General features: G+C 48.7%; 1 protein-coding gene across 7 annotated transcripts in view; it reads right to left on the minus strand.

Moving 5' to 3' along the window:
* Nucleotides 1-5,132, minus strand: part of PGAP3 (post-GPI attachment to proteins 3) — a 98,552-nt gene extending 93,420 nt beyond the window's left edge. For 4 of the 7 annotated variants that reach the window (XR_002103768.1, XR_002103769.1, XM_019550297.1 and 1 more), the window contains exons 1-3: nt 4,894-5,132; nt 2,468-2,565; nt 556-708 (exon numbers count right to left, since the gene is read on the minus strand). Coding sequence is in view for 5 of the 7 variants with exons in the window: in XM_019550297.1 (XP_019405842.1) it covers nt 556-708; nt 2,468-2,565; nt 4,894-5,092 (450 nt within the window). In the remaining 2 variants the exon portion in view is untranslated. The remainder of the gene's footprint in view (nt 1-555; nt 709-2,467; nt 2,566-4,893) is intronic. The other 3 variants (XM_019550295.1, XM_019550298.1, XM_019550296.1) reach the window with 3 other exon arrangements.
* Between the last annotated feature and the right edge of the window lie 9,046 nt (nt 5,133-14,178).

A 14,178-nucleotide genomic window follows, 5' to 3' on the forward strand; every position in this document is an offset into this window, starting at 1 on the left:
AGTAAATTGGATGCTTACCTTGCTGGGATCCTATGACCCCAGCTGACTTCCTGCCCTTTGGGCAGGGGGCTGGACTCGATGATCTCTCGAGGTCCCTTCCAGCCCTAATGTCTATGAAATCTATGAAATCAACAGTCAGATTCAACCTAGCATCTGAAAACTCTTATCATGTAACAGGAATCTGCCACCTAAAACACAGAACCTCTGAACAGGAACCCCTCCCACTTCAAGTTATACAAGCGTCTGCTATTCAAAGAAGAATTTTTCTTTGGATAAATATCTCCCTAAAATCCGTTTTTTATTTTTAGCCACTTGAAACACCCTGATTTCCAGATGGCCCCTTGTGCTGTTAAATGGCTGTTATGTTCCACTCCAGAAGTGGCTGCATTTTAGAGCTACTTTTTGGAAAGCGTGTTTCATCCCAAAGCCATGTCTAAATGCCAGCTATTATAAACAGCAGCACTATTTAAAAATCCAACAACTGGAAGATACATAATAGGGGCATGAAACAGAAGGTGGGGGGAAACAGGTCATTGAAACATTTTTGCTACTTACCCAGGCAAAGGCGATGCATGTGTGGTACATGGGAGATGAAGGCGGGACAGATGCTTTGTATTTATTCAACATCACAAGGTTGGCAAGTCCATTAAGTAAAGAAGCAAAGGCAGAAGCAGGTTCCTGGAAGAACAGGAAGCGGGAGAAGGGCCACTAAAGAGAGATCAAGGGGAGAAAGGGAAGAGACGAGCAATCAGTGACACAAATTCAAAGGTCCTGTTCTCTTCAAGCAATTGCTGCAGGCAAGAGCTGGTGCCTGAAAGGTAGGAGACAGTTTGAGCAGCAGTGGTTCCAGGCAAACCATTCTGTCCTAAGAACCCTGCCACAGCTGGAATTTAAAGCCTGCCTCCTCTATCATGGCAGTTCCCTCTACCTATTTATAGCCAACTCTGACCCTGCCCAGACCCTACTGAGATCTGTGAGAGCAAAGGTCACCTGAGTCGAGGGGCCCATGGAACTATTGTGCTTATGGTATGTGCCACTTTCCGTAGCCAGTGGCACACAAAGAAGCAATGTAGTTATTATCACATCCAGCCACTTTCAGCTCCAAACCTGAACAACTACATGCCCATTTACAGCTGCATCACTGGTGGCAGGTTCAGTTTAGAGCAAGGCTTTAACTCATGCTCCTAGAGCTGTAGTTAGATGCCTTACCTGCCCTGCATGCGTCTGTACAGTGGTGCAAATTAACTTGTACATTCAGACACATACAGACAATGCAATGTGGCATCTCTGGGCATAAGGACCCTATGCTGCCAGCTGCTGTGCACAGGTATAGGAAGACAGCACAGGCTTAGTAAGGGTCTACAATATAATTAGACAAGGCAAAGGATGAGAGATGGGAGAGCATCACTTGTACAGTCCTTACAGAGCACCATCACCAGTGTTATGTCAAGGCTTTAATCACAAGACCATTCTTCATTACTCCTGCAATACTAAGTCTCCATGGAAACAGAAACAATGCTCAAATCAAAACCAAATTAAGTCAGATGTGCCAAAGACTTTTCTGATAACCAGATTAGCAGGGGCATTTGGCATAGGTACATGTTTTGAGCAGTTTTAAGGGATTTTCTTTAGAGTTTTTTGTAGCCAGCATGAAGTGGACAGGCTTGTCTGGGTTCACTGCCAAGCATCATTCAGAGACATGGCTTTGGGATTTCCAAGAGCGTTCCAGTCTCAAGGATGCCTTGGAAAGAGACACCTTAAGATTTCTAGCAAAACCAAAAGCATGTGCCTGTAAATCAGAGGCTGAAAGAAGTTGGTGCTGTTTAGAAGTTTAGTTCAAAGGGTCCATGCCGGACACTTACTGGGAGTCTTCAATACATGCAGGAACACTAGGCATTTGTACACATTTCCACCCCATGCTGTGGTGCATGCAGTTGTATAAGCAGTGAAATGCGCATCAGCACTGAGAAAATGAGAACTAAAAACACATCAGAAGTGTTTTATTTCAAAAGTGCACCATTGCCATTTTCAACATGCTAACGCACATTTCACCACCTATACAACTGCATGCAGCGCAGCACAGTACACGTCAGCTTGTACGCAGAGCAGACTCAGTAATCAAGTCTGCTCCAACCTGCCGCATCTCTGGTGCATTACAGGACAAAAATGCACATGTGTAAATGCCTGCTATGCCCTCGTTTTTCTCCTGTTGTTGATGGAACCAAGCCCAGTATCATGTTCCTGAAAGCGGAAGACTTCATGGCCCCAACAGGTAAGTGAACTCAAGGCCAAGCAACCCCGCAATCCAAGAAATTGAGGGCCTACCTTTTTGCCACAAGATTGGCCCTGGCTCCAAGAGCTGGTTATTTAGAAAACAGGGCAAAGACAAGCAGCCTCCTCAGAGCTGCTGCACAATTCTCAGGGATAAGGTGAAAGGGAAGTTTTTCTGCGGCAAAGTTCTGCTCACCTTGCCATGGAATTGAGGCACTTTATAACCTCCCTGGACATAGCGTCCAACCGTAAGCCACATGCATTCATATTTACAGTCATCTCGGCAGGTCCAGCCTGAAAGAGACACAGACAAAGAAGATGGAGACAATGATTAGAGGTTGACTGATGCAACACAGAGCTTATTCTAGCAGAAAGATAGCCTCTTAGACTGAGAACTATCTGTGAGAAAGAAAAAGGATCTAAGCAACAGAGCTCCAGACCCACAGCTCTGCTTTACCAGTTGCTCTTTCAAAAAATCAAAGCTGACAGCTCTTCGGATTTAACTTCTCAAGGAACACACAGTCCCATTTTAAGCCTCCTGCTTTTCAGATGGTTCAAGAAAATTAACTGGCTTAAATGCATCTGGTGCCCAAAAGCTTGGCTAGCATCTCTCCCCGCTGTATGGCTAGTCCCATGAAAAGGATTACCAACAAATCTTACTCCTCTTAAATGCTTAAGGCATTGGCACTAGGTGGCGTCTTCTGACCACAGTTCTAATTAGCTTGGGGCAATTTATAGTCACAAACAAACAAGAAACCCAAGCGCATGATCTCATCCCCAGCTTCTCAGCAGGGTAAATTTGCTTCTGCAAAGCTGTTTGTTGATGCAGCAAAGAATTGGCTTCCAGTACGTGAACCAGCTTGTTTACAACTGATCAGGTGTCTCTGTATTATGCTGCGCCCTGCAGCAGAGGCTTAACCTCAAAGGCAGTCTCCCAGATTGCAAGACCCTTTGCTTGGTTCACGGAGAGGTCAGACAGTGGAAGGCAGGATAGAGGGGCTCCTTACACACTAACTGAAGCAGACATTCATAAGCTTTCCTGAGCAAGAGCTCACTTTATCAGATGCTATGAGCTCATGCTTTTCTGATTTAGTCTATAAGGCAATCTCTGCCCTACCTTCTGGCTAATTTTAGGCTAGCACAGCTAACTACACCTCTGCCACATGGGAGTAGTACTGCACGGTTTCTCACCACCATCTCAGTCCTAATAGGGAGGGAGCTCTGTGTGAAGGACTTGTACCAAGGATAAGGTAAGTCAGAAAGACATCTGGTAAGGCTGCCAACAAGCCAGGAAAAGAGTCTGCTGGTTTGCTTCTAAGAGCCACCAACCTTCCAGCCAACACCCTTACAGCATGGAGATAACCTTTCTTCCACTACCAATATGGGAGGACTTTCAATGGGCCACCAGTTCCAGATTCCTCTCCACGCCCCAACAGTAGATCCAGCCTGCATAAAAGTGTGGCACCAGTTTTCACCAGCTCCCTGTACTCTCTTGCCCAGTGTGTCTAAGGTAAATGTGACCTACTCACAGTGCGCATGGGCATGGGCAGCCTCTGCGTGTGGCACATGTCAAAGTAGGGAGAAAACTGGCAGACCACTGTCAGATAGGGTAGGAAGCAGGGGAGCAGACTGGACAGATTTGCTGGGCTCGGGGAATGCAGGCCTAAGCCCACCACAACCAACTACAAGCTCCCCTCGAAAAGGGAGGCCACTGGGAATGCAACAACAGATTTCTGGGGACAAATAAAAAAGAAATCAGGAACAGGGTCAGAACAAGGGATCCAGAAGGGGACACTCAGCAGACCACACTGGCTAGCATCCACTGCCCCCTGAAAGAGTCAAGGGAGCCTGTGGATGAAGCAGCTCGGACAGGCCTATTTGTTGCATTCGGTGACACAGGCCTAGGCCCATCACAAACAACTATGAGCCCCCTTAAAAAAAGAAGCTGCTGAGAGCGTGATTCCCGATTGCTTGGGACCAATAAAAAGAAACACGGGGAGGGGGTGGGGGGCGAGGTGTACCACAGGTTCAAAACAAGAGATCCGGAAGTAGATTGAGCAAAGCATGCCAACCAGCACCCACCGCCCCCTGAATGAGCGGAGGGAGCCTGTGGACGCTTAAGTAGATGGGGCAGGAAGCACAGGATGGGGAGCAGAAAGCCAAGCAGTTGACAGGGCAGTGGAAGGAGATAAGAGTGGCATTTGGGGAGGGTACGGGTCAGCCAGGCTGCACCCTGCTTTGCTCTAAGGCACCTGATAGAAGTGATCAACCCACCCACTCACCACCCTGGCACCACTCAGCAACCCAGGACCAAGCCAGTTATCCCCAGCAAGTCTTCAGGACGGCTCACAGCCCTCTCCCCTACCCCCCCCCCCATCACCCCACAAGCTGCAGTCTGCCCCCTCAGCCAAGCTATGCGAGAAGCAGGCTCTACAGGGTGGGGGCTGGGAGGTCGCAGAGGAGCTGGGGAGAGGCAAGGGGGGAGGAAGGGTCCAGGAGCATCCTGGGGGCTCCCGTGGGGTGGGAAGGGTTAACTCTGCAAGGGACGGGGACGCACGGGTGAGCGCGCCAAACCGCAGCAGGCGGGGCCGTTCGAGGCGGGGGCGGGGCCGGCGGCGCTACCTGTGAGGCTCATGTAGAGTGGCTGGCGGGAGCGGAAGTGGCGCAGGGCGGCCCCCGAGCAGTTGCGCTGCTCGCACTGGGTCAGGCACTGCCGGTACGACGGCTCCCGGTCGCCCTGCGAGCCCCAGGCCGGGCTCGGCGCCGCCGCCGCCCCAAGCAGTAGCAGCAGCGCGGCCCGAGCGGCCCGTGTAGCTGTCATCCCGCCCGACCATGGGACCGCTGCTTCCGGCTGCGCCGGAAGGGGCTGCCGGCTTCTGTGGCCCTCCGGAAACGCGAGCCGCGCCCCAGGGTTCCTGCCCGCGCGCGGGGAGGAGGGGATCATGGGAAGTAGTCTCGGCCACAGTGCGCTGCAGTCCGGGGGATGCGGGAAATCCCCCACCATGACTGCTCCCCTTGGGCCTGCTGCCTTCGTGGCATGGCTGTCTCGGCACACACATGTAGGGTGGCCATCCTAGAGGGCAGTCCGGTTGTCCTCTTGATCCAAAACTGGACGCCTTATGTCCTCTATTTTTCTCTCGAACACACAGGCATATGGGGGAAGTAGGCTCTACGGGGTGGAGGTTGGGAGGTCGCACAGGGGCTGGGGAGAGGCAAGAGGGGAGGAGGGGTCCAGGAGCATCCTGGGGGCTCCTGTGGGGTGGGAAGAGTTAACTCTGCAAGGGGCGGGGCCGCACGGGTGAGCGGGCCAAGCCGCAGCAGGACAGAAAGGTGTCGGGTTTCCCATCTATAGAGGAGAGAGTAGCAGAAAACTGGAATGTCCTCTGATGGCCACCCTACGCACGTGTCACACCGACTGTATAGAAATGGGAGACTCCTGCCTAGCTTGGTCCTGCGGCCATACAGCTGAAGGCAAGCAAAACTTGGGGGCATCTGAACCCCAAGCCTCTGGGCTTGGGTCTGCACATAGGATGCCTGCCAAAGGATTTGGAAGCATCTGAAGCCCCAAGCTGGGGTGGAGGATGTTTGCCGGTAGCAGGGCCACCTTGATTTTTGAATGACTCACAGATGTGGAATTTATTTGGCTGATTTGACTTGGAACACGAACAATTTTCCATAAAAAAACCCAACCCCCATGTGAACACCTACATGCATGCGCACGCACACACAACCTGGATACCTCACACACCATGTGCACTCCCACCTGTGTGCACAGACATATGCACATCTTACACCTGCAGCTCCAGAAATGTCACATCTCTCATCCAGTGCACTAAATGCCCCGATGGAAAATACGTAGGAGAAACCAAACAACAACTGCGCGCCAGAATGAACGCACACTGAAAATCCATCAGAGACAAAAATACCCAATTGCCTTTAGGTGCACACATCTCTCAAGGTAGCCACTCTCCCCGATCTCTCAGTTCTAATCCTCCAAGGGAATTTACATGACACCTTTTGTAGATGAGCCTATGAACTTCATTTAATAAATCTACTGGACACAAAAAATCATGTACTCAGTATAGATATTGGATTTATGACACATTATAACCCGCCTGACATCTGATTCACCAGGTACCTGCCTGAAATTGACCACTTGCATTCCTTCACACATTTTCACCCCTTTTCTCCCCTCCCCTCCTATCTCTACCCATTGTCTTCCAAACTTCCACTCCTTTACATTTAGCTTTTCTACCTTGGAGAATTCAAAACAGCAACAGTCTCCCAATGCCTGAAGGGGGTGTTTGTCCAAAAAACTTGCAAATAACTTTTTCCCAACTATTTAGTTGGTCTAAAAAAAGATATCACATCTACCCACAGAACCTTGCCTGTCACAGGTGCACATGTGTGCATACCCACACATGCATGCTCATACACATACACACAAAAGGCCCCTTGATTTCCATGGGAGCCTCTGGTTGGCTATCTAAGCCACAGCCTATGGCAGCAATTCTCATCCAGGGGCCCATGGCACCCTAGGGAGTCTTGAGATCCTTTTCACATGCTGTAGGATGCCATGTAGTGTTAGCACCGTGAGTTGAGCAAACACGATTCAGAAAATCAATTATTTTAGATAGGAATCCACCATGTCAAAGCCACCCTGCCCTTCTGTGGGCCTTCTGAGCTCTTTGCAACAGAAGGATTTTTCTTGTACTTTTTTGTAGTCAAAAAACAAGTGAAAACTCAGAGCTGGCATTTCGTGGTGTGCCAGAGACCCAGTTCTGTCCTGTGGGGGCTTGCACTGGCAATTAGGGTTACCATATTTCCATGATCAAAAAGGAGGACACCTGTGGGGCTGGGACTGGGGAGAAGACAAGCAGGAGGAATGTGATGGAGAGTGGGGCATGATATGCCTGTGCCCTGCCTATGCTCCTCACTCCTAAGCCCCTGCCCCCCAGCCCTGCCTGTACCCCTCACTCCCAACCCGCAGCCCTGCCTGCCCAGCCCTGTCAGTGCCCTGCACTCCTGACCCCCAACCGCCTACTCCTCACCAGCCCTGTTGGTGCCCTCCACTCCCGACCCACAGACCCCTGCTCCCCCCCCCCGCCCTGCCGGTGCCCCGCACTTCAGACCCACAACCCCCTGCTACCCCCAGCACTGCTCCCCACTCAGTTCCCACATATGCTTACACATGCTATTACCTAGAAACAGCTTGCTGGGCCCAGGTGCAGAGCACGTGACCCCAGACAGCCAGTCATCTTGCCCACTGCTTCCAGCCGCAAGCATCCAAGCTGCTCATGCCCAGGAAAAGCCAGAGGCACAGCAAAAACCCAGATGTTTGCTCTCATTTTTTTAAAAATGCCTGGATAGCCGGCGAGGGGCCAAAAAAGAGGACATGTCTAGAAAAACCCAAATGTATGGTAACCCTAGTTGGGGCAGGAAATAACCCTGGAAGATTTGTGTGCATAGAGGCCTCAAGATGTTTGTCTTTCACCAGAACTCTTGCTGCCCTCCCACAGCTGGCTTACTGTATGCCTGGAGTCAATTAGCCTGTGCAGGCAGTGGCAGTACCAGGAATAGAGCTCAGGAGTCCTGACCTCTGATCAAGCCCCTAGGCCAATGATTCTTAGGCAAGGTGCTGTGGCATCCTGCAGTGCCATAAGATCCTTTTAAGGGTACCACACAATATTAGCACTGTTAGGTAGGCATATACTGATAAGATAAACCCAGAGACATCCAATAGAAATCCACAGTGTCAAAACCACTGCCTTGCTGTGAGCTTTCTGAGTTCTTTGCAACAGAGGAATTGCTTTTGTATTTTTCTGTAGTCAAGAAACAAGTGAAAGCTCAGCGCTGGCATTTTTGAGGTGTGCCAGAAGTCTAAAAAGGTTGTGAACCACTGGTCTAGGATGCTTTCCCTGAACCCTGTTTCTGCTGCCACCAGCATCAGCCTGAGAGTGTTGGGACCCAGAGGCCTTCAGGCCTGGGTTTGACCTTTGTGCTCAGCTCAAGCAGCATGCTTAGTTTGAATTGTGGTCAAGACCAGCACCCAGTGAAAGGAGCAGATGGAAAAATACTGTCCCAACTTAAAATGAATCAGGAAGTTGGCTAACTAAATTGAATAAATTAGAAGTGCTCTGATACAGCAGTCCGATATTGGATCAGTACCGATATAAGGAAAATTTGCTGTATTGGTTATTGGCCCAATGGGGCTGATAATTTGGTCAATAAATGCCTGTACTGTGCACAGCCGCAGTACAGCATGGAGCAGATCTGACAGCATGGAGAGCTGCCTTCAGCTGGTAAATTGGAAGGGGAGTGGGGAGGGAAGGAGCATTGGGGGCAGGTCAACACCTCCACAGTGAGGGAGAAAGGGGGCAGAGGCAGGCACTGCACAGGAGGGGCAAAGGTGCAGGACAGGGACATAGCCCATGTGGGGGGGCAGCTGCCACTGCTGCTTGCACCCTGGAAGGGTGGGGTGGGGTGTGTGCCCCTGGATCTGGGCAGGCAGGTGGGCTGGAGCCAGAGCTATGCAGGGCTCTCCTTGGCGGGAGCAGGGCAGGAGCTGGGCTGCAGCCACCCCAAATTTTGCTGTAGCTCTGCTCCCAGCCCTGCACCAGGCACAGCCCAGCTCCTTGTCCCACCTACACCCATGCACTGGGAAGAGCCAAGACTGCTCCAGGTGGCTGGCAGCAGTGGCGGTGCTGGGAGTGGAGCTGCGGCAAAATCTGGGGTGGCTGCAGCCCCACCCAGCACCCACTCCTAGCCCACCCCCACTGAGAAGAGCCCCTCGGAGCAGGCCCTGGCGGTGCTGGGAGGATGTCGCATCCACCCCAAATTTTGCTGAAGCTCTGCTCCCAGCGCTGCTGCCAGCCACCCAGTGCAGCCCCAGCTTGTCCCAGCGCATGGGTGGAGGTGAGCCATGGAGCTGGGCTTCACTTGGCACTGCGGGGCTGGAAGCAAAGCTGTGGTGAAATTTGGGCCTCCACCCCAGCTGGACAGTGCCTGTCCCTGCTCCACCCCTCCCTAACCACAGGGGTGTTGATCTGCCCCCCATGCCCTTCTCTCCCCCCTCCCCTTCCAACACAACAGACTTGCCACCTGGAGGCAGCTGTACAGGATAGCGGATCGGTATCGGCTGATACACCTCCTTAAATATTGGTTATCAGTATCGGCCCCCAAAATCTCTATCGGTCCACCCCTAGAATAAACAGAACTTGGGCAAAGGAGGGACAGTCAAAGCAAAACTTATCCCCATCTAAGAATGAAAAGATTACCTCAGAATACAGACCTGCAGTCAAAGGTAACCATATTTGACAAACAGAAGCAAGGTTATTGTGGCAGGGCACCGTTGATGCCTGCCACTTCAAGATCAAAGCCAAGCAGCCAGCAGGTGCTTGATTGTGGTGCCCATGTTAGACCTCTGGCTGTAGCCTAGGTATATATTGCCTAGCTACAAAGCTTCATGCAACATCCTGGTGATAAGGGCAGGAGCTGTAGGGGTTGGTTTGGAGGCTCCTGGTCCTGGGCATGACCTAAAACAGTACCCTGTTGGGTGTGGGTGGTCTGATGGTAGTGTGGGAGCCTCCAGGAAATTCCAGACCAGTTACCACCCTGGTGAAAGGTGGGTCAGGGTGTCCTAACCCTAGCCCCCACCTTTGGGTGGGCCACATATCATCAGAGGTAGTTGGGCCCAGGCATGGCTCTGGCCACCTGAGCCCATTGGGGAGGGAAGCCCTGTGACCCCAGTGAGTGGGGCAGAGATAAGGAGCCCCAGTATGTTTGAATGTATAACATTGCCCCAAGAAAGAGCCAGGGCAACCTTGGACCTGGTCAGGGAATTGGCTGGCCACTACCCCGGTGAGGGTCGTGGGAGAGGCCCAAAAGACAGTACATCTGCCACCCAAGGTATGAGCTAGCTAAAGCCTATGGCCTAAGGGGCCTGCTCCAAGAGGGAACAAGGCAGTATAAGTTGTCAGCACATGAAAGAAACCCTGTGAGAGGGGGTGGAGTGTGTGAGGCTCTGGTGAGAGGAGGGTGGTATGAATGTGTGTATGTCTGTGGCCTGACAATGAGGGCTAAGCTTGGTCTGGCTGTAGGCCGGGAGCATTGTCACCTGGATATCATCTGCGAGGCTTGGGCTGTGAGGTAGGGGAGGAACAGAGCTGCAGATAGTGTGCCCTGGCATAAGGGCAAGTATGAGCAGCCTCCTGCCTAAATTAACCACTTAACTAACAACAAGGCATGAAAGGTGAGACAGGTGGGTGGCCTGCCAAGAGGCAGGTGGGGAAACTAGCACTGTGGCTAGTTGGGGAGCCCCACTTTGCCACAGTTATTAATATCCATTAGGAGGAAGGCTTAAGTTGCATTTCTTAATGCATAAAATTAAGCTATATGGTATATAAAGAGAGGTGAGAGAGCATACCCTTCAGAACACTACTGAAGAAAGCCTGAAGTTGAATTCGCAACACTTTGGGGTGGTGAGTATCTGCTTTGACTAGCTACAAACCTAAATTTTTTTAACTGCTACTGCTACTTCAGTTTTAATTACAATTCTATCTGTTAGGGTTCAGTAAACTTGCCTTTAGTTTAGGACAACCATGTCCTAGTCTCCTTGCCTGGTAGGAGACTCATTATAGTTTCATAGGGATGCAGTAAATTGGTGGAGAATTGGAGGCAGCCAGGCAACAGGTATGGGCTGTGGATTCATAGATATTAGGGGCTAGAAGGGACCTTGCGAGATCATCGGGTCCAGCCTCTGGCACTTGGGCAGGAAAGACTGCTGGGGTCAGATAACCCCAGCAAAATGCACATCAAGTCATAAGTTCCCTCGTGTTGTTTGGACTGCGGATGTAGGTCCAGCAGCAGGGCACAGTCATTTTTGGCCTGCAAAGGGATGCAGGTCAGATCATGCCTTTTTGGGAGATCTAAGCCACGCATTTTCAAGGCACAACTGTGGGCGTAGGTTGTCAGATGATCATGGCTAAATGTCATCTGTTTAGCCTTTACACAAGGTCTTCCCCCAGGCATGATTGTAGATGTAGGTCATCAGGCAACTGTGGGTGTAGGTTGTCTGTTTAGCTGTTTAAAACGACCTGCCTCAGTCATATCATTAGTTCCCAGGGAAGTAGGTCATTTTGGGCCTTGGGAAAGGGATACCTGGGACACTTGCAAATTATAGTTGCTAGTTCTTTGTGGTGACTAGGGTCACAGCCTATTGCTATGTCCACCCCAGACCAGTATCCTCACACTGGTAGGGGACGAGACACTGATAGATAAATAGGCCTAAGAAAAAAGTTCCTGTCCCTGGAGTCTGAGTGCCTTTCAGGGACATGATACCTTAAAACAGGCTTGTAAGGCATTCAATATTTTAGTTACTGCCACCAAACCAAAAGTAACTAAGGAGAAAATACAAGCAGAAACTGTGTGGGTTCTCTGGAAGATTGCAAAGTCTTATGCAAATTTAGTCCAGCATCAGAATCAACGGCTAAAGGATTTCTTGTGGGAGAAGGAGCATCTTAAGAAAAAGTTTGCTATATATAGAGCTCACTTCTGTGGTGTAACAGCAAAAGCACTACAGGCTGCTACAGACTTGCCTTGAGAGGCACAGTTGCAGGAAATCGGCTGAGAAAAGGAAACCACTTTTGTGGGCGACTCGCTTGTGTCAAGAATGTATGACTCCAAAAGATTTTGTAGCACTTACCCATAATGTAAAGGGTAGATCAGTGACACTTAGTGTTAAAATTGAAATTGTTCTTCCCCATAAAAGTTGGTACTGCATTAAAAAAAAAAGACAGCAGCCATGGGAAATTATGTAGGGAGCTAAAGAGGGCTATAAAATTGGGCAGAAGGCTATAAATGGCAACCAGGAGGGGAATTCTTTGGCTCCTCCATGGAAAAAGCAAACTTTTCTGGCACCCCCAGTTTAATCCTTGTTGTCACTGACAACCATTAAGTATAATAGCTAAACTGTTTCTGTGCAAGTCAAAATTTGACACAATGGGCGATGGCACCAAGGCAAAGAACATTAAATGATATGGGTCCCTCATTTTCAATTGTAAGTAATGAAGAAAAAAAGAACTTGAATAAATCTATGGTTTGCTCAAATAAATTTGGTTAGCTGATAAGAAGGTAATTCAGTTTAATAAAAGATGGCTTGTCAGGCATCTGAAATTAAGCATACTCAGAGCCTGGAATAAGTAAAAGGGGAAAACCACACTTTAAAAATTGGCTCTAAGACAAGTAGTAAGCCAGCAAGGCAGAGATTGAAACATAAAATAGCCTTTGATTCTTAGGGCTCTGTATATTTTTAAAAAAACAAACAAACAAAAAAACAACCACCCCCAAACACCCATGAAATTACTCCCCACAAAGCCATGACTGGCAGAGAAAAATGCAGATGCCCAAGCTGTAAAGGTAAAACATAATCAGATGGACAGGGGTATAGGCTGTAGCTGTGTCAGTCTAAGGACATAGGCAGACAAGGTTCTTTGGGTAAATCTAATATCTTTTATTAGACCAACTTTAATAAAATTCTTGGAAAAATTCTTGGAAAAATTCTTCTTAGCGAGCTTTTGGGCATAAACACCCTTTGTGAGGCTGAGGAAGCGTCTGCAGATAGTCTATGCTCTTCCTGGATAGAGTGGTAAAGCAGCCAGAGGCCAGTACATATCCAATAAGATATTTGATTTACACAAAGAACCTCATCAGATGGACAGGCACTTTGGGCCACTTGAAAAACCTGTCAAATGAACAGTTCATGATTTGGTCACGTACTAGGCTTACAGGGTGGGGTGGGGTGGTGGGGAGGAGTGCATTGTGCTCCATCAGGGCTGGACTTGCCAGAATTGTAAATAAGGCTACTCCTACTGTGTATCAAATTAAAATACAATCAAAGGGAAAGGAAATCAAATTAAAATGGGTCAACTCATCACAACCAATGGCTTGAAAAGAGGGCAAAACCCTAATAATAATAACTAGAAGTTTAGTGAGGCATCTGCCTTGGCAGTACATTAATTTTATTCTGCAGGTTAATGCATTTCCCATGGAACAAAAGGAGAACATCCATGGGCTTCCAACAATTGAGTTAGTAAAATGCTTTTTACAATATGAAAAGAGAAAAACAAACAAGCCTGGGCAAGATATGTTGCGGAAAAGAAGCACCTGTATTTACTATAATAAGTAATTTGTCCTCCCTGTTCCTATTCTGGAATGCAAATATAGTAAAGTCCCTTAAAAGATTCAATTAAAAGGAGACCAAAACCCCTCTAGCAAACCAAGAAATTTATTTTTACAAAGAAGCAGGAAAAAGTAATTTACATATAATTCCTCAGGGGTGCATGGGGCTGAACAAGAGATGTTAGCCAGCCAGCACACAAAGGTGTGGGTTAAAAATAAACTGAAATGTGGGAACAGTTGCCTGATCAATACCAAACTGCAGTTATATCCTATGCAGATAATGTTTTAATTCATGGACACATACAAGAATTTATCAAGTTATCTGTGTAATATTATAAATTATTCAAGTTACAGGATTTGAAGCTAACAGGCAAAAAGCTCAATAACTTCCCCATCAAAGGGGGAAGTTCTTTGTTTTATGTTTCTTTATAGGAAGGCTGATGAACTGTGAGGCCTCAGAACCACCAAAAGAATCAACAGCATCTTCCTTAAGCCATGTTTTTTCTATGATAACAAAGATTGTCTTGTCTGTTTTGTGTTGTTCACCTTGTTTAATTTATTTAGCTTCTAAGAGTTTAGATGCATATGAATATCATGTAGATGTAATAAAAATTGGGGATACACCACCTGAAAATCAAACTTGTCTGTGGATCTCAGACACTTCTGTCTAGCTTGAACTGGAAGGATGTCCTAATCCTTGGAGTAAAAAGTGGCAATTTATACGGGAAT

This window comes from Crocodylus porosus, unplaced genomic scaffold (assembly GCF_001723895.1).
Source record: "Crocodylus porosus isolate Cpor-Errol unplaced genomic scaffold, CroPor_comp1, whole genome shotgun sequence".
Lineage (NCBI taxonomy): Eukaryota > Metazoa > Chordata > Crocodylia > Crocodylidae > Crocodylus > Crocodylus porosus.